Raw genomic sequence first — 21,519 nt, 5'->3', positions numbered from 1 at the left:
CATTGTAATTTCTTTGGAATAACACTTTGGTTAGTACAGGACCCGAAACTTTGAATGATTTAAGAATATGGGTTTCAAAAAGTCAGCCTCTACTTAAAAATATTAGTTATAAATGGTTGTAACAAATTAAAAATTTTTCCGGTTCTTAGCGTTACCAGATAAATAGCACTAGAAGGTGATCGTCTCTCGTTTTTAATTTTTTTAATTACATTTATTTTCTTTTTAGTCAAGTAACCGACAAGTCCAGCCAGTCGCGTCGTACATACATTAACAGTGGCTGTCTTGGTTGAGCCATTGCGCTGTACACCATTGCACTCTATAAAAAATAGAAATTCAAAAACCCGAAAATGGTTTTTAAATATTAATCTGAAGAGTATTTGCAAATTCTAATCTTGCAAAAATCTTGTTTAGTATAGTCGAATATGAGTAAAATTTGCAGTCATATTTCAATTTTTTCACCTTTCTTCTCCCCTTTCACGGTCAAGTTTCAAAAAATCTAGAAATTTGTCTTTAGATATTTACATTAAAATTACACACACCAAAATTCAAGTTGATATCTTCATTTTTTACGGAAAAAAATAGTAAATTTCATTGTTACTCCATTTTAACCCTTTAAACTCGGAATTTAAAAAAAAAAATCCTTTCTTGTTGTGCACTTTCACCGTAAGAAGAACGTGTATACAAATTTTCATAAATTTATCTTTAGTAGTTTTTGCAGGACGTTGATGATGAATCAGTCAATCAGGACAAGTTATGCATAATTTTTTTTTATCGAGAAAATTTTTCTGGTGGTCTTATTATAAATTTGCTATTTTTCCTATAACTTAGATTGGCGATGAAAAAATAAAAATGATCTAGTTAGTTGATTTAATCAATTATTTTTTGTTAATATTATTATTATATACTTAATTCTGGTCTGTCATACAATATGTAAATTGATGTTATTCTAATATTCAAATATTTTACACAAAATTTAAAAAAAAAAGAGAGAATTAATAAGAAAACTAAAAGCGTAATAATTATATACTCTTCTGCTCAGAGAACCGTATTTCATGGCTGGTTACTAGCAGCAGTACCTTTAAGTCGTTTTTCTTCTGTGTACACTTTTCTTAATTTTAACAAGGTAAATTTTTCACTCCTTTTTATTTCTATTGGTTAGCTTTTTTTTATGATACTAGATTTTTTTAGGCCAATTTATACTTAAAATAAATATTTTATATTATTTATTTTTTGAATCCGACATCAAGCGTTGTTCATTTAATGACAATACATTAATTTCATATTAATCGCTTGTCCAAATGTAACCCTAAGCAGTATAACACATTGTGGCAAAAAGTCGTATAATAACTATATGGATGTAATCCTCTTTAAAGTGTAAATTATTTGTGGATTATGTTTTGAATTGATTGATTTATGCCACTGAGTCCTTTTACGCTTCTGTTTCGGTTGGTATATCCTACGGATAAATTTTAGTTCTCCATCAGTACAGTAAATTGTTTTTTGTTTCTTTTTTAAATTCTATCCTCATTAGATATACTTTTTGATTTACGCGATGACAATATCGTATTCAAGTTCTAAAAGTTCAATTTTATATCTTACATTATTTTCAACAGCAAATATTCCTGATAGAAATCAGTTCTAATAAAAACTTAACTATTTTTTACTTCCGTTCGGTAATTAATTATAATAATAATAATGGTTTTTGCTATGACAGTGGAACCATAAAAAAATCAATCCGTTTTTAAAATATGCACACAAAGTTTTGAAAAACCTCTGTTTGTTGTAGTCTCGAAATGGTTAACAGGTGAGGAACCTTTGGTAGTTTCTGCTGGAATGAACGGATTAAGTAATAATCTATGGAAAAGAGATTAGAAGCTATTTTAAATTAGCTACGAAATAAATTAAACAAAGAAAACAATAGTTTTTAACGAGTAGTGGTTTGGTGAATTAAATAAGTATGTTAACATCTTAACACGTAAAATACTCTGTTTTGAAATTCAGAAAAAGATGATTGAAATATTTTACCCAGAAACCCCTATGGTTCGTAAAAAACTTGCAATTTATTCTGTTAACACGCGTGTATATTTACATTAACAAAAAAAATATTTTTACATACAACAAAAATATATCTTTCAGAAATTTATTCGTGAATAAATTTTAAAATATAGTGATCATATTTAACGGTGCTAATCTGGTCGATCTTTTCTATTCATTGTTCATACGTTCAAAATCTAAGGAAAAATACTAACATTAAAATTAATGTGCTCAACAGCTTTTGTGTTATATATTACATTCATAGATGAAAATATAATTCCAGTGAAAACATTTTAATAAGTTACAAAGATAGAGATATTAATGTAGTAGGCGATCTATCTCTACAGTTAGTTCTTAGATGACGCCACTAAAACGTTATATGAAATAAGAAAATAAATAAATAAAATTATAAATATAATCTAATCAATCTACGCACGCCTCGCTCGCTACCCAACCTTCACTAGCGAAGCGAGCGTATATTGGTTAGATTATATTTATCATTTTGTTAATTTCTTTATTTTCTCATTGCAATATAGCGTTTCAGTGGTGCCATCTAAGAACTAACTAACTAACTACAGCGGTAGACCGCCTACTACTTCAATACCCAAAAACAGTCCTTTTAGTAAAAACATTAACGATAAATTAATGAACGATTAATTAATTTCTGACAATAGCTATATAACTGCTACAGTAGCTGTCAACAGTTATAAGAGAAAATATGATGATAGATCAATTTTTTTTTATGCGAGTTTTTTTTTAAATCCTTCTAAATTCACTAAACACTAAATTCTCCTAGAAAATTTCGGAAGTGTGTATGTTTGTGTTTACGTATATATTTGAAAAATATCTCCGGACTGCCAGAATATTAAAACTTGAAATTGGTTAACTATTCTTAAATATGAAGAGCCCATTAAAGTTTTTAAATAATTAGTCAAAATGGTGAGGTATTTACCACCGCTTACTGGTAATACTGTATGATTTGTTTACGTAACTGAAATTGTAAATCAATTTGAGGTAGAGATCGGGATATAATTACTCAATTGTTTTGAAGTTTTTTTATATTTTTTCAAACCGGATTATTAAAAACTCATGAAACTTAGAAAAAAATTCCTCTAGATAAATTGTAACTCCTGTTAAATTTTATACGTAATCTGTTAATGGGATATGCTCATATAAAAATATATATATATATTTTTTTTGAGTTTGCTTATTTCTAAATTATCTTAATCAATAAGCGCTAAATTAGTCCAAAATATTTCTGTATATGAGATCTTAATTGTATTACGTTTTATACTCCTTTAGACAATGGGGTAATTCGATACTCAATTTCACATTTTATTAGTTTTCTTCAAAAAAATTTGTATTAAAGCACAAAAATTAATTTAAATGTTTTCTTATAAGAGAGAATCATACCGAAGGATATTAATTTTAAGAATTTTGTTCTCCAGAAAGGAAAAAATTGTTATATAAATCCGGTTTCTAAAACTGTTTTCTGCTTTATGATCTATTTTAAGCAATTAAAATTGCTTTTATTTTCTTTTTTTGTGTTTTAAAAACCCTAAACTTATTTTAAACAAAATTCTGTTATAGGGAAGCCGAAAAGTTATGCAACACTTGCCGGCAATTTTTGTTTTTAGCTGTTTTTTTTAAATAAAATATTTTTATATTTACTTATATGGAAGAAAAATTATATTTGAGGCAATTATTATGAATACTATGATTGACTTTTAAGTCGTTGTATTTCAATTATGAAATACAATTTTGTAAATTTGTCGATAACCAATTTATATTATTCATAATTGTTGAAAAACAATTTATCACACTTAAATAATAATAGAGTATAATCTTACAAAATAAAGATTCTGCTGCCTTTCAAAATAAAAGATCGTGTAAATAAATAAGAAGAATTAACTAACTTTGATGTACATTGGCTACACAAATTATTCCTGTCATATTGTACGAAAATTAATTTCTTTGTTACTTTAAAATAAATAAAGCTATTACAGGTACTACAATCACATAAAAATAATTAGTATAAAGATTATATTATATACGTTACAGTAGTATCTGAGTGGAATTTATGAATCTATTGAAAAAATAAAGAAATTTTGGTACGTTTGATTCAATATTAAAAGTAGGAAGATCTTTCCTACTCCTCCCATAAATATGTTTAAAAAAAAAGGTGACAACACATTTATTTCTGACGCACGGCTTACACACACAATTTAACTTAAAATTTCTTTAAAATTTTTTCGTTTATTTAATTCAACGATTCTAATTAAGCTCGCACACATACCGTATTTGATTCGCGCAGGTCTGGCGTTACCAGCAGCGACGGTCGGCACTAACTAAACTAATTTCACCACTTACATAGAACAAATGTCTCTTGTACGGTCGGCCGACTGGTGTAGCCGCGAGGCCTAACACACCAAATACCGAGTCAGCCAGGCTGGGACTCGGAGTTCGAGTCCCAGCCAGACCGAGTTACTTTAAATATTATTCATTTATTTAATTCAACCGCTCACCTGTGACACCACAACATAGCAGACGATTACAATAGTAGTAATAGGGTAGGGGTGTGATTTTTCAAATATTTTTTTTGCAAACATTGTTATTTTTTAATGTTAGCAAATGCGCCTAAGAAAAATATGACCTTAATTAGGCGAAATTTCGAGATACTGAGGGTGACCTTGTTCTATAGCCTCAACCCCTGGACTTTTTAAGTTGAAAATTTAATGGCATCGATGCCCCATATATAGTAGTAATCTGACCATGTTTGATCAAAATCTGTCCAGTAGTTCTGGATATATAAGGTTATTTAGAGACCAGCACCGAACACACATGTTCAAACGAACAGTAACATCCGGAAAAGTTCGTCCGGTGTTTTGGGTTCCTCAGGTGTCAAAACGTCAAGATCCGGTGAAAACCGCGTATTCCCAAATTGGACCGACTACAATATTTTCCCTCCTAGAGATATACTCGTAGCTCTACTATAGCGCTATCTAGACAGGAAATAGTTCCTTGACCTTTGGTTCCATATGCAGAATTTTATTACATTGACATAAATTTACAGGTTATTGTAAAAAGTTATTCGAAGTAGAGTCGTTGTGATAAAAATTTTCATTTTTAATTCTGTTATAATAAAATAATTATTATAACAGAGAATATTTCCTAAAATATTAGGAAATATTTTTCCTAATATTTTATTTAATATAAGAGTAAACTCTGAAAATGACTTCCAATAATCTATAAAAATTATTTATCTAATTTTTTATTTATTAATTTTTGAATTATCAGTCACAAAAACGATCTAACGAAATCAAACGATCTGTGTGTCAGTATACAGCCCAGGGGATCTGAAATTGCTGAATCAGTTCCAAAATGTAATGCATCATTATTAAGGACTTTGCTTCATTGCTCATTAATCGCCCATTGCCAGGAATCGAAAGCATATCTTATTTTTTAAGCGATGCCAATCTCACAGAAATGTTACTAAATGCTTTTAAACATTGAAAGTGCTTATTTTATGACTAATTACCAACCAATACATCTTTATTTATTCATAAATTAATATAATTAAGAACACAATCAATACGTTTTAGGTTACTAACCTCCATTAATAACGTTACGCTTTGTTAATATCAACAAAAATTACATCAGGCACTTTCTCTCAAAAACTAAAAATATATTATCAACATTTGTCGTCGTCAGACCCTCCGTACAATGGACAAAGGAAACAAATGACCAAGAACCTACGAGAATATGTAATCCGATTTATATAATATAAACATACATAAATTTAAAATTGTCGCCCAAACACGGTCATTTTCATCTGTATACATCTAGAAATAAAGCACAAAATGTAATGACAAGAAATCGCCTCAACAATGAATTGAAAAATTGATTTGGTTTTTACAGGCCTTTCACCTAACCATTTCGTTACATTTTAACAAATTTTAATATAATTAAATCAATATTTCTACATCATTTAACACTTATTCCTTCAGCTATGGCTTTTAAAGTATACTTTAAAAGCCCGTTCGATATATATCATTGATTACTAAATATTTTGATTAATAGAGTTATTTTAGTTATTCCATAATCAATTTATGAAATAATTTAATATAGGCTGAAAGATTACAAAATAAATTCAGATACTTATATGATCAACAATCAATCAATCAACAATTATTATGACAAAAGAAACGGATCAACAAGGTTAACAAAATTACATAAACATTTTTCCGAATGAAAAAAAATTAAATAAGGCCAAAATAATTATTATCATATCACATTAATTTCTGTTATAGCATTAATCATTTTTGGAGAATGTTTTTTAACTGAAAAATTATTTTACTCCCTTAAACAATTCTTCTCAACTGCAAATAATCATGTAAATCTATGATCAGTATCAAGCCTACTCTAGATTCCTCAGTACAAAATCACAGAGATTATTAAAAATATATATATTATTAAAAAACAGGAAGTTGTAAATAATACGCCTTTTTATAGACATTCATTCAGTTGGTTTACGTACGCTCCACTAGTCACAGCACATACCGACAATACATAAATGTTAAAAAGAGTACAGTAAAGATAATTTCTAATAAGACTATTTTTCTTATCCTTAATCTGTTATCAATTATATTTCTTGCTACATGATATCTCCACTTAATTAGACTACACCGTATTTGATACAGCATCATTTTCTTTGAACATTTATTACATAAATTCAATTTTAGTCATATTTGAATAATTTATATTAGTAATTTTTACACTTTTCATTTCATCTATCATCTATAAAATTATAAGTATTAAAGTACTTTTTAAGGTTGTAGTATTATAATAAATTCTATATCATGTTCAAATTAAATATGATTGATCATGATTTTATAAGATTAAAAAAAAAATCAAATTAAAATTAACACACAGCCTAAATGCATGGAAATGTGAATCCAAAAGATTTTTTCTGAACTTTCATTCATGTATATGGTACAGAGTATTTTTGTAGATAGCAAGATATGAAGGTAATAAGAATAGCTATTTTCTTGTATTAAACCTGTTGAGTGAAAAAACTGTATGTTTATGTCGATATTATGAGAGTTTATTCACTATATTGATTCTATCAAGCTTACTGTTTTTAGATTTCATATTCTTCAAGTGTGTTGTAATCATGTTTTTTCTTAATTATCATATTTGTATGAAGACAATTTTTACGTTATAGTTAGTTCATAACACTGAGAAAAAATTAAACATTTTTTAGCATGAGGAACAAAATATGTGATTCTAATAAACTTTTCCCACTCAATTCAAATATGTAAAATAAATTTTATCCATCATACACAATTTGTTTTGTGATACATAGGTAAGCTTTGAAAGAAATGTAAGAATTTGCAGAGTTCTATTCAACTTACCTAAAATGTGGTAGTTTTCCTTTTGTGTTTGGCATCTTAACACACCTCTTTAGCATCCAACAATAATCTGCGAGCATTCTTACACTCCACTGTCACTGGTACCTATTTTCCGTGACTGAGATTTGCTGGTGGAAACATTACCCGTGCTTATCACTGATGGTGGCAAGATTGTCTAGAAAGAAATATTTCAACCTGGATTTTTGTTAAATGACTGAGTAGTTACAAATATATTTCATTTTCTAAATACCACAAAATGAACGCTATTAATATTTTAGCCTGCAGTGGGGTATTAGCCCAGTTTAGACAAATCCTGCCCTACATTAATGAGGTTTACATCATTTTATCTGGTGGAAAACCTAGTATTTTTTCATCAAGAAAAGCAGACATAATTCTTTTACAATAATGTGGACTATGTGTGTATATCCTGTTACATCTAAACAGCATCCTATATACACACTCATTAATTAGTACGCTAATGTTAATTAATTAATAATAAAAAAATTTTTTTTTCTGCTAAAATTGTCATTTCTGCCTTTCTTAGCAGTACAGTGGTTTTTGAAAATGGAATATATCTGAAATGTGTCAACATGTGATTTAGTTATGATGAACCTAAGAAAGGTAAATAATTGTACTCATATAAAAATTATAACTATCTTAGCAGAAAAAAATAAATAAATAAATATATATATATATATATATATAGTTCAATAATAATTTTAATGAGGTTAACTAGAATAGAATTATGAAGAGATTTGAACATACTTTAAGGAAATTACATAAGACAATAGCAAATATGTGGTTCAACAAACAATGTATTTACAATCAGATAATACTAAGCAGTATAATGAGTTTTGAAAATGGAATATATCTGAAATGCATAAACATGTGATTTAATTATGATGAAGCTAAGAAAGATAATATAAAAATAATAGATAATAGTAATAGATAATAGATGAGATAATAGTAGATAATATAAAACTAAAAATATGTAATATTTTTATTACAATATAAAAATAAATTATTTGTAATGAATAAAATATATTAATTATACTATTTTTACATAAAGAAGTTAGACTTATACATTTAAGATTTATATAGATTTTAAGACTTATATACAGTTTAAGATTTTAGACTTAGCTAATACAGTAACAACATAGAAATGAGAATTTTGAAATGTCAAGAATGAAGAGACTTCTCCTGAGCTGTAGTAAAATAAATTATACAACCTGCACGAATTCTACGACTACATCACTTCATGATCTTCAAGTGTGTACAGTATCAGTAACATAAATAGATAAATAAAAATTTTATTACTAAGGGAAATTTCACTGATTATATATTAGTTTTGGCAGAAACTAATACCAGTTAGTTAGTTATAAGCATAATCTTATACCTAAACTAATAAAATTTATTTTTATTGGAAAAATGGAATAGTGTTTTCAAAAAGTCCTTTTAACCTCCATAATATTTTAATGGTTGAAGATAAACATTTTAAATTTTCAGGGCCACCTCAGATTTGTGATCTGATGTCAGAATGTTGACTGATGCCAAGATCACTGAACTGCAGTGATATTCAGCTTTATAAGAGAAACTATAGGGATTACTTATATAATGAATATTTCTACTCTTAGCAAAAACAATATTTTAAGTGGTGCCTCAATAATCATAAAAAGACTGGGACAAATATTATGAACTAACAGATTAATATTCTCTCATTTTTCTGAAATAAAACATAATTATACATTGGTATATAAAGAATACAGACAAATAGAGAATTGCAAAATATTATTATTCTAAGAATAAGAATGTAGATATCTTGAGTTTTTTCAAGAGATTTTAAACAAGAGGAGAAGCTTTGTCAAAAAGAAAAAATGGAATTGTTCCTATATTTTGTCCAAAAATTTTGTTCTTGAATTTTGTGATTCAAAATTCTAGACTGGTGTAGCTAAGTACATTAAAAAGTTCATTAGCATTTCCATTACATACAAGTTAAATACCAGATTGAATGATTAGAAAAATCAAACAAACTAATCCATTTCCTTTTTAATCAATCCATTTACCAACAAATACATTTTGAAAATTTTCAAAATGAAAACTTTCATTATTCTCTTTTTATTTTACTAGCTAAAAAAAATTCTTATTTTATTAGATTTTATCTTTCTCCCATCCTTACAGTTTAATTTGCTTATTTACTGTGGATAAAAGTCTCTTTTCTTCTTAATAATGTTTTTTATGTTCAAAAGCTCTTCATCAATTGTGTAACAACTAGTGCCTCCCAAAAGCAATAAAGTAATGCAAGAAATTTTTTCTTGTACTTACTTTTTTCATTTACAATTCCAATGACATTATACTTTTGGAAAACTCTGAATGTTTAGAAACAATCTTCACTAACAAATTTTTATCAAATTTTCTTTTCATTTCAAATTATTTTTAGTTTGATAATAATACTATAATGAACTAAATTTAAATTGTTCATTAATTAGCTTTGAACTGATAATACAGTTAAGAGTGAGTGTGGGTAAACAGACCAGCTGCTATAGCATGATTCCAGTCCAGCCAAGTAACCACTTGGCCAATGTACTGTTTAACTACTCCACTATTCTGAATACCCAGAACCACCAGTAAACTGGACCTAAAGTAATTACTCCTATAAGTGCAATCTTTTTATTTTGATAAAATACTTTAATAGTTAAGTCATTATTTGAGTGTAATTACTTTGTTTTATTAATTTCTCATAAATTATTCAAAAATTGCCGCTCAATATCAAAATCAGCATTTCAGAATAGTTAAACATTCTGAAGAAACTATAATGTTAAAGGGTTCATTCTCACACCAGCACACTAATCTCAATGACAATTGTTACAAAGCTTAATGAGTTCTGTTAGCTTTTAATGAGCATATAAATATGAAACTTTTAACAAGAAAAATACTCAAGAACTCAAATTGCATAAAAGTTCCATTCAGAATGAAAAATTATTTTTGATTATTATCTGATAAATATGATGATTTTGATAGCAACAAGAATGTAGTAACCAAATAATGAGAAGGAAATCCAAACTTTATTATAGCATTGTTTTAGATGAAGTGTTAGTTTTCAACATCACATTTAATTATTGCAAGTGTCAGTACTGCAAAGTGAAAAGTATTACTTCATTTTAGTTTAAAATGAGTGAATTTTTCAGTTATATTTCCACAGCAATAGATTGACAATTGAGAAGAAGTAGAATTGTCAACCCACACCTAAAACTTGACTTTACTTAACTACTTTTTTTTCTGAAATTATTTAAAAACAAGGTTTATGAAACTTAGTTACTTTTAAAATAATACAACTTTAAACAGCTATATAAAACTATGATGAATTAAGTATAAAATTAAAATTTTACATAGTTTTACAAATGGTATATGGTTTACAGTTTTTGCAAGAAAGTGTGAAGTAATTAGTTATCAAAATTTAAATTTTTAAAATGTAAAGAAAACAAAGTATATTAAAATCTGATTTAAAATGAGATAATGTAATCTGATTTAAACATTGAAGTAGACATTGTTGGAATTTCAGATATCATTTTGTACTGTGACAAGATAACAATATTTAATTTTTGCTGTTTTCCATATTAATCTGAAATCTTTAAAATAAACTACTACTTGATGAGAGTTGATATCACCTTTTGTGAAAGAGAACTTAGTACTGAAACAAGAATATTCTATACATCAAAAGTTTATTTATCAAATCATAGTTTTTTACCTTTGTCAGTATAAAAGTTATTTAATTGTTATAGATCTTTTTGATGACACCGTAATTATGGAATGTTCTCATTTACAAAAAACAATTTTAACCTTGAATGGTAAGTTGGTTCCTGTACTCAAGATAATTTTTTCTATTGTGAAAATTCTGGTAAATTCATCATTAATGTCTGAACTAATGTAGAAATGTTAGAAATGAGGTACACTTTCTCCTGTTCATTTTTTTTTGTCGAGTCAGCTGTTATTGACTGAAATGTAATTTGATATTTTGTCATTACCTACAGGAACCTAGGAAAAAATACAACTCCTTTATTTAATGATATATATTTGTTAAAAGACCAATAAATTCTACTATCAATTTTATTGGTTGAATACATCTTATTTGCCAGAATTTTTTCTTAATACTTTTTCTCATTTATTTGTGATTTTATAATTAAAATGAGATATAGACAACTGAAGTTAATACTATTGTACATTACTGATTGTTAATCTTGTCATGGTATTAACTCGATTGTATAAGTTCTTATGTGTAGGTACATAATTTATCTTAATATTAGATTTATCTAATAAAGTACAAATTTAACTTGGATACAATAAAATCCATTCCAGATCAATAATTTTTAGAATACATGTTAAATTTAGAAAGATATTTTATACTTAATTTATAGGTTTAGTTAAATAGAGATGAAATTTAACAACAATTTGCATAATATTGTCTTAACAAATTATTTCACCATAATTGATAAAGTATACAATAATTTCTCCTGCAAAATTATTGAAAAAAATGATTTAATTATATTTATTTATATTTACTATTTTACAGAAGCAAAACTAACATAAATATTTTAAACATCATTATCAGAGAGATCCACTTAACAAAATTAATAAGCACATATGTTATAATTTTATATTCCATTAAGTAATACTGTTCAAGAATTTAGGAAGTTTTTATTCATTTTAAAAAAATAAAAAGATCCAGTCGGTATCAAATTTTAAATTTATATTTTTTCTCACATAGAATTACCATATACATTATTTTAAATTGACTGGATTTATCTGCAACCATAAGCTTAAACAAAATCGATTATTTTTTACTTTCGTTTTAGGGTTATGAAAAGTTGCAAGTCTATTTTTGTTGTTTTAAATAAACACTGTTTGGATTACATTATTATATATCATAGAGATCACAACTGTTAATTTTACATACAGTACACGTAAAATATACTTAAAACTATGGTGTTAGTCTTGAATTGTTCAGTACTTACTTTATCAGCGAAGTTTAAAATTTGGCAGAATTTAAATGTTTCACATTTTAAACTAACCGCAGCGTAGTAGAGCACTCTAGTGAGTAGTCGATTTTTTAATGCAAAAAACGTAGTGGACTAGAGTATTCGTTAAAAACATTTAAGAATAACATTTTAAGGTAGGAAAGTTGATTATTTTTAAAACCTGAGTGACTTGTATATTATTAATTAAAATATAAATGTGAAACTTATGAGGTATTAATAACAGTCTATATACGCTTCATCAGTTGTTCCATGTTACGAAACATTTGATGCACTTACTCTTAGGCTCTTTGTTGTTTACTGTGACCAGTATGTTATTTTTTTTTACGTAAATAACTAACGAGACTATATATGTTGCTACAATTTTAATGTGCTGTAAAAGATTATGTGACGATTACTTTGATGAACTGTGCGTAATTTGTATCATATATGTGTAAAGCATAGTGGACGTCATAAAAAATAAAAAAAAATATTTTAAGAAGAGTGTACAGTTTGGTATTTATTAAGTGTTACTCTTATTTTTATTACGTAGTTTTATAAAAAGTATACGTAAAATGTACATGATCCTTTCCTGTTAATTTACAATGACACATTTCCCCGCTTTTACAATTGTTTAATAATAACAAAATTATTAGGATGTCGTTTGAATTAAATTTTTTTTTATTAGACCTGTTGAATCGAGGATATTAAAATTTACTCTAAACTCTATTTAACATTTAAAACTAGGCGTATGATATACTTTAAAATTAAAGTCTTTTTAGGTTATGAGACTTCATTATGTGACATTCTCATAAGCAAAGCCAAGATTACTCATAATCTTTTACAATTTTTCTGAAAGCTGTCAAAATTTCATGTTATGTTTCTCCATGTTAAATAACTTTGCTATAATTATAAAATTGATGCATTAAAATGATCAGCTGTAATTATATCTTCTTTGTTAAACTGTCATGTGTTTATCTTGCCATGTGACAAACATATTTTTGTACTGAATTTTTTAAATTCAGCTGAGAGTGATTTTTTTAGTTATCTAATCATTAATTTCATTCAGCAGAATCAGCTTCAGTAACTAATGAAACAGGCTGCCATACTTTCTGTTAATATCCATTGGTTCTGTAACAGTAATGTAGGATGTAGGACAGCCTACATCCACATATCACTGGGGATGGATAAAACAGCAGGCTGTTTTAGGCTACTCTTATACTTTAAATGTAACCAAGAACAATGCACTAATTATTGCCAATACACCTTGGAATTACTAACAAATTGAAAGCAGAAAAAATTAAAATATAATGATTTACAGTGTGTGTTATATTAAATAAAATATTGGTTGTGATACAATCTACTTTTCCCTTCCTTAAGTGTATAATTTCAGTTTTTACTACGTTTAAGTATATTTGTTCATTTAATCTTACTAATAATAATTACCAAATTCAGCAGTGAATATATTCTGTAGAAATAATCCTTTCTCAGATCAGTATAACTTTGTTACATCTTATCCTGGGTAAATAAGCTTGTGCTATGTTTAAATTTTTGAGGTAGGCTGTATCAAATTTCACCATCTATTTTAATGCTATTGTGTTTTCAGTTTTGTTCTGTAGCTATAATTTTGGTGTGGTTAAAAATGTCACATGTTATTCTGCCGTCTCTGGGTAAACTTCAAATTAGTAGCTGTTATGTAACACATGGGTTTCTGCTGTAAGATTATTTATTCATTAGATAAAACAGAGATACATATTTTTAATAATAAAGTTAGATATTGATAGTCAGTCATTTTAGATTTGTAAAATTGAAAAATAAGCCTCCTTATTTTTATTATATAATAAATATAGGATTATGTACATTGATACAACCCGTATACCTAGTGCATGGTAGTTAGATGTTGTTTTAGTAAAGGAGTGTGATTGCTGTACATAAAGGATTTTTCCAAATTTAATAGACCCCTTTAAGCCTGAGACCTCTCTGTCCGAAGGGAATGAATGAGCCTTCTAAATCAGCTCCCCAATAACATTTGTGAGCTTCAATGAAATTTTCCTGAGCCGAGGAAAGTAGGTTTGTGAAAAGGCAAGATCTAGATAAAGACCAAGAAGCGATTGTATTGGAGCCTTGTGAAGATCATCATTTAACCAGCTAAATAAAAGACAAAAGTTTGTCAGTAAAACAGTGGCATTATCCAAAAGCTGTAAGCAGAGAATCCATCCAGCCTCACATAAAAAATTGAGGAATCCATATAGATACCTATTTCAAACAAGAGGTAAATTAGCAGTGTACTATCATCATATAGTGAACCCTACTTGGCTAAATATTAAACATTGAACTGTAAGAACCACCAAATAGCCAACAGGTATATAAGATCATATTAAGCCAATTTGAACAGAAAGGCCCAAGTGATCCAAAAGTTGTCATAAATTCTTTCAAACAAAATTCTTCTGTGATATGATATTCTTAAAAACACTTTTAAGTGAATTAAATGTTCCTTCTTCAAAATAATCACGTATTTTCCAGTGAGGAAAGATTTATCTCTACCACCCACAGCCAAATCTGTGAGGGATATCTTTAAAGTAAAGATCGCTAGTAAATTTCTCTCCTCAAGGTTGGTGAACCTGTGTCATTCATGGCCACGTTAGTAATGTACACACTGGATTGTTGTCTGTAAGTTGTCGCATTGTTGTATCTTTGATTACATGTGAGTTATTATGTTATAAAATGAATAGGAAAATCGATATTGCCGCCAACTGAAATACGTGGAGTCAAACATTTTTTAAACCATCAAAACTTTAAGCCAGCTGAAATTCATAGGCAGTCGGTTGCTGTGTTCGGTGATAATGTAATGAATGAAAGAAACATTTGAAAATGGTGTGATAAGTTTAGAAATAACAAAATTAATGTGCATGATGAAGAATGTTCAGGACGGCCCTCAATAATTACCGGGGACGTATTGAAGCGCGTCAATGATGAAATCAAAAAAGATTGTTACTCAACGATTTCCGACCTGGCCTATCTTTTTCCTGATGTTTCAAGAGCTGTTATTGGTCACATTGTTCACGACCACTTAGGCTTCAAAAAGGTATGTGCAGTTCTTAATGGAACGTCACAAAAAAATCCGAATGGGATCTGGTTTGGAATTTTTGATGCTCTACACAGAAAAAGGTGATAAGTTCCTTAAGTCAGTTGTTACTGGCGATGAAACATGGATTTTGTGTTACACGCTAGAGTGAAAACGGCAGTCAAGTGAATGGCATCAACCTCAATCAACAACCAGACCAACAAAGGTCAATCCATAGCCATTTGGATGCAAACTGATATCTAACAACTTTCTCAAATCACAATATCAATTTTATTCTTTTCATTGAAGCCACCCACTACTTATCAGAATCAATTTCTTTGAGAAGCTTCATTCCTGTTTCAATGAGATAACTTTTCAGTTACTCCAATTGGGAAACATTCATTATCTTCTATTGTGGTTTAAACTCTCCGAGTTTAAACCACAATAGAAGTTTTCTTTTCAAGGGGGTTTTCTTTTCAATGTTTTCTTTTCAAGGGGGTTTTGATGTGATTTTGAATTCCATCAAGTCTACAGTGATTGATTCACCTGCGTACTGGCCTCAACCAGTACAATGCTGTGCTGTCAAAACTTAAGTAGTACCACCTTCATAAGAGAAGACCTGATTTATTTAAAATTGTCAGCACCATATCAGTTTCTTAACTGTAAGGGTTGTGTCATTAATCTAATTTTATATTTTGAGATATGCCATGTGAATTTTTTTGATATTATTTGTGTGTTAATTTCGGAAGTTTAATCTATTTTGTTCTCAGTTATTATAATATTTCAATTTTAAAATTTAATTTTCACAGGTATGCCAGCTAATTAAAATGTATTGGACCGTTCACTTAGAAGGAGGTCCACGTCGTGTCAATCATGCTGCAGTTGCTGTTGGAGATAAGATTTATTCCTTTGGAGGATACTGCACTGGTGAAAACTATCGTAATAGACGGCCAATGGATATTCATGTTTTAAATACAGGTAGCAATGTTATTGTGTGAGATTCTGTTTATAATATTGATAATTCTTCAGTGAATTTCTTACGTATCATAAACAGAATTGATGTATCATGTCATGTTTATGACAGTATTTATAAATAAAAATGGTAATAAATTTAAATGATTTAGACTCTTACTTGTTTTATCTGTTAAGAATCAGTGGTGTGTTAAAGAAAGATCAGAGGAACAGTCCACCATAGATTCCAGCTAGAAGAATGTCATTTTGTTTGTTATCTTGTATGTGATAATTTAAAAGCTCCACTAAGTTTAAATGTAAGAAACGTTTTGATACAATTCTCTAGTTTAAGTAATCACAGTAGATAAATTTATTATAAGTCATAGCATGTATAGCAATACACCTTTTCCTTTTGTTTGAGAGAAAAAAATGAATGGTTTTAACTGTCTACAATATCATAAAGCTGACTATACCTAAGATACTTAAGGTGATTCTAGATGATGTTTTCTTTTGCAGAAGTGATTCCTTCAAAATCATGTTCATCAGTGATAGGGTTTTTGTTAAATTGTCTATGAAGTTTGTCCTTGACTAGTTATCATAACAATTATAATATTTTTAGAATGATTTGCTTTGGAAATTGGTAAGTACAAGCTTCATACATTAACAGGCAGACTTCACCAATAATGCTTCACGTTATAGTCTAATATTACAAAAGACTTTTAAGCTGGTTTAAAGGAAAGTGGGGTTATTTTGATTTAAAAAACCTAAAAGAAAACTTTTTTCTAAATACATGTAAGAATGAACTGTTTATGACTGAGAATAACATAAGTTTTTTTTATTTTTTTTATTTATTGATCTTTAAACATACACTGCTTGTTATTAAGCTTGCAGTATTTATGTGATATAGATTTTATACTTGATTTCATCTCTTAGTCATAAACTTAAATTTATATCTTACTTCCTGAAACAACTATGAAAAAAGAATGAAACACTATTAATTTCCTAAATTTATGATTTAATTTTCTTAATTTGTTATAAACTGTACTCAATATCCAAACAAAATGTAATAGATAATACTTTATTTTGATTAAAAACAAACGCGTTTCAGTACCCATCGAATTGTGGTTAAGGGGTGTTATTAGTACATGGTGCACAAACAAGTTTATTTTAATGGGTCTTTTCATTTTCATACACTTTATTATCATGCTTCAACAAAAACCATTGGATTGTATGTGTAATATGCAAAGGTGATAATTTCTTCATAAGTTCAGTCTAGTCTTAAATCTGGTTTTTGCTAGTACTGCATGAACTTAAATGTAATTGCTTTATTTTCATTAAATATTTAATGAAAATTATTTATTGACTGTTTTTCCGAATTTTAAGGGATCTATATGCACTCGAACAAAAGTTTTGTGAACACGAATAAAGACCAAACAAGAACAAGATTTTATTACCAAATGTTTATAAATAATAGTGCGTAGCACCATTATTTATTTTCATTATTTAAAAATTTTATTGTAGAAAATATTTAACAACCTATTATATTAAGAGTTTAGCAATGTAAAGAACATACAGTTCTCGTACGAAGTACTGTTTCATATTTATAACTGTTGCTGTTTAGAGAAAAATCAACCTTTTAAATTTATATCAGAGTGTTGAGTGCCAAAACAAATGGTTGTATGCAACCTGACATGAGATACCAGTCATTCATGAAAATGACTTAATAATTTTTTTAAATAATCTGCAACCTTAGGAAATTAAGGAGTAAAGTAATTTTTTTCAGTATATCTGTATTCTTTGCTGAGCCAGTTATATTTTGTATTTTAGAATGCCAAGCCTACCATAATGCTATGTTATACAGTTCTTCAAGTGGCATAGTAACTCTGTTCACCACGAGGACTGTATAATGAATAAAAAAATATTTTTCCTCCTACAAAGTAAACATTGGCAGATAGTATAATATAACAAATGTGCCCTTTGCTGTCCAAAGTGGTGCGCATTATGTAAACTGCTCAGTTAAGTAACAAAAACTAATGTCACCAAACAAAAATCAAAAAGACTTGCATCCGCAAATAACAAAGAATTGATAACTACTCAAAAGAATAACAAAAGCAGAAGCTCTAACTAATTGAAAGAGATACTTACTCTACATGTACTGCTACAGCAAATGAGTCATTTGGTGGCAGGACACTAACGTGTTAACTAAATAGTAAATAGGTAGAAACAGATTATTAATGCTACACTTCTGCCTACTCCATAGTATCTCAATTTCTGTGTACTGTTGGCTTGGCATTGATTATCTAATTTTTTTAAATTTCTTTATAAGAATAAAAAAAAAAAAAAAATTTCAGTTAAATGACTGTTTTATGGCAATTTCTCTTGATTCAACTTTAAATTGTTTGTATTTAAACAAACAAGTACTATTTACTATGTACTCATTATAGTTATTGTGTCAACTTACAGACTTCTGAAAATTTCAGCCATCTTGCTTATTGGGAAATATTGAAATACATATTGATCTTCTTCTTCAAGTGGCATCTCCTTTTAGGAGGTTTGCATCGCTACTTTTACCTTTGAGTAGGCAGCTCGGAACAGTTCAGTAGACGTTGCACTGAACCATTCCCTCAGATTGCGCAACCATGAAATTCTGCCCCTCCCAATGTTACGCCTGCCCACTATCTTCCCCTGCATGATCAACTGGAGGACTCGAACTTCTCTCTCCTTGTTATGTTACCTAGACACTGTAATTTTCCTGTTTGTACTGTAGACGTGATCTCAAGTTGTTTATTCATACTCTCTAGTACCTTGATGTTTGACACCTTATCCTTCCAAGATATCCTTAGCATGCGTCTATAGCACCACATTTCAAAGGCCGCCAGCTTTTTCATGTGTAGTTTTTTTCAATTACCATACCTCCATTCCATATAGCAGCACAGGAAACACATAATATTTTACCATTCTAGCCCACAGGTATAATCTGACCTGCCGGATCACCCAAAAGTACGAATTTTGAGAAATGAGCATCTAGCCAATTCTATCCAGGTTTTAATTTCCAGTGTTTGGTCCATGTTGTTGATTATCCAAGTACAAAGATGTTTGTACTTTGTTCTTTCAATTATTGCGTTGTCGATGTATAACTCTAGGCCTGCCATTTGTGATTTAGTTCATGTTCTTCATCTTCTTGAGTTTATTCTAAGGCCGTACTGTATATTAAAGATCACTCAAAGTCTCCATTATGATGACAGTATCGTCCATGTACCTCAAATTACTAATTGGCCGACCATTGACTATAACTTCAGCTTCATTTTCATTTAGAGCCTCCTTGAATATCGCTTCAGAATACAGATTAAATAGCTTAGGGGACAAAATGCTTCCTTGCCTTACTCCTGTTTGTATTTGTATTTCCTCTGTAACGTCATTATCTACTTGAATGGTAGCTGTTTGATACCAGTATAACGAATCAACAATCTGTATATCTCGTGAGTCGATATTCCGCTGTCTAAGTAAGCTTATTAGAGTATCATGGCAAACTTTATCAAAAGCCTTCTCGTAATCTATGAAACAGACGTGCATATCTTGGTTCATATCTAGGCACCTCTGAGCTAATACATTAAATAGTGCTTCTCTCGTACTAAAACCTTTCCTAAATCCAAACTGTGTTACTAATATCTTCCAGTTTATTCTTTTTTGGATGACTTTCAAGAATGCTTTTAGTATATGACTCATCAAGCTAATAGTTTGGTAGTCACTGCATTCTCTTGCATTTGGTTTTTTTGGTAACATTATAAAAGTTGATTTTATCCATTGCTTCGGTATTATTTCAGTTTTATCTTTAATAACAACGGGTTATCTTTTTCTGGTTGTTCTTGTTAGCTCTAATTTCCTTATGCAAATTGTGGTTGTCATATTTCATTTATAGCACTTCTATTTGTTCACACTTTTCCGAAATCCATCTCTCCTTTGCTTCCTTAATCATTCTTGTTATCTTCCCTTGTAATTCTTTATATTTATTTGCATTATTCCATAAAAAGCATTATTTCTTGGTTCATCCATTTCTGTTTTGGCCTCCTCTTATCAGATGTCATCAATCTGTTCCTGCTTCCATCAATCAATGCCGCCTTATGTTACTTCATTTATGCTCCACGTCCAAATTCATTGCCCTGCACTGTACCGAATCAATACTGATATTTATCTCTCTCTGCACTTGTTCTCTTATGCCTTCATCCCTTAGTTTCTCTGTCGCTGTCCTATTATCCTTACTTTTATGATTTATTTTTTTAAGCTTTTTATGTACTTAAGCAACTACCGGGTTATAATCTGATCCAATATCAGCTCCTGGATAAGTTTTTACTGATGTTATGCTGTTTCTGAATCATTTCTTGATAAGTAGATAATCAATCTGGTTCTTTACTGACCTATCTTCAGTGTCTTGAGCAGATCTCCACGTCTATAATCTTCTCTTGGGTAATTTATAGTACGTATTAGCAAGTATGAACCTCCCTGTCTTGATGATTCTACAAGCCTGTCGCCTCTATCATTCCTCTCCCCCAGTCCATAACCACCAACAGTATTATTCACTTTATTCTCCCCCACCTTCGCATTAAAATCTCCTATGATTATAGTAACATCCTGCTCCATGGTGCCTTCCAGAACAATGCATAAATCTTCGTGGAACTGTTCAATTTCTTCATCAGGCTTACCCGATGATGATGATTGAGCCGTTTTGACATCATATCCGTAAACCCATGTTTCATCACCTGTTATGACACATTTAAGTAGCTCTGCATCATTGTTGACTTGATTTAGCAACTACTGAGCAGCTTCCATTTGCCGCTGTTTTTGTTCGAAATTCTACAATTTTGGAACAAATTTTGCTGTTGCACGTTTCATACCCAAAACATCTGAAAAAATTTCATGGCATGAGCCATGAGTTGATATCCCAACATCATCAGCAACTTCTTTGATTGTGATTCAACAATCATTCATAATCATTTATTTCACGTTTTCATCAGTTAATGTGCTGGAGCATCCAGGATGCTTGCCATTTTCA

General features: G+C 29.2%; 1 protein-coding gene across 4 annotated transcripts in view; it reads left to right on the top strand.

The window, feature by feature from the left end:
• Positions 1 to 12,277: 12,277 nt before the first annotated feature.
• The window catches only part of LOC142326227 (kelch domain-containing protein 3), a 42,922-nt gene continuing 33,680 nt past the window's right edge, over positions 12,278 to 21,519 (top strand). Inside the window, exons 1-3 of one of the 4 annotated variants that reach the window (XM_075368521.1) lie at positions 12,278 to 12,380; positions 12,564 to 12,612; positions 16,328 to 16,496. In XM_075368521.1, coding sequence (XP_075224636.1) covers positions 16,346 to 16,496 — 151 coding nt within the window. In that variant the 5' untranslated portion in view covers positions 12,278 to 12,380; positions 12,564 to 12,612; positions 16,328 to 16,345. Of the gene's footprint in view, positions 12,381 to 12,563; positions 12,613 to 12,726; positions 12,971 to 16,327; positions 16,497 to 21,519 lie in introns of those variants that run through there. The other 3 variants (XM_075368523.1, XM_075368524.1, XM_075368522.1) reach the window with 3 other exon arrangements.

The sequence above is a fragment of the Lycorma delicatula genome, chromosome 6 (assembly GCF_047948215.1).
Source record: "Lycorma delicatula isolate Av1 chromosome 6, ASM4794821v1, whole genome shotgun sequence".
NCBI lineage: Eukaryota > Metazoa > Arthropoda > Insecta > Hemiptera > Fulgoridae > Lycorma > Lycorma delicatula.
Note: the sequence above shows the minus strand (reverse complement) of the source record. Positions and strands in the feature narration are given on the sequence as shown.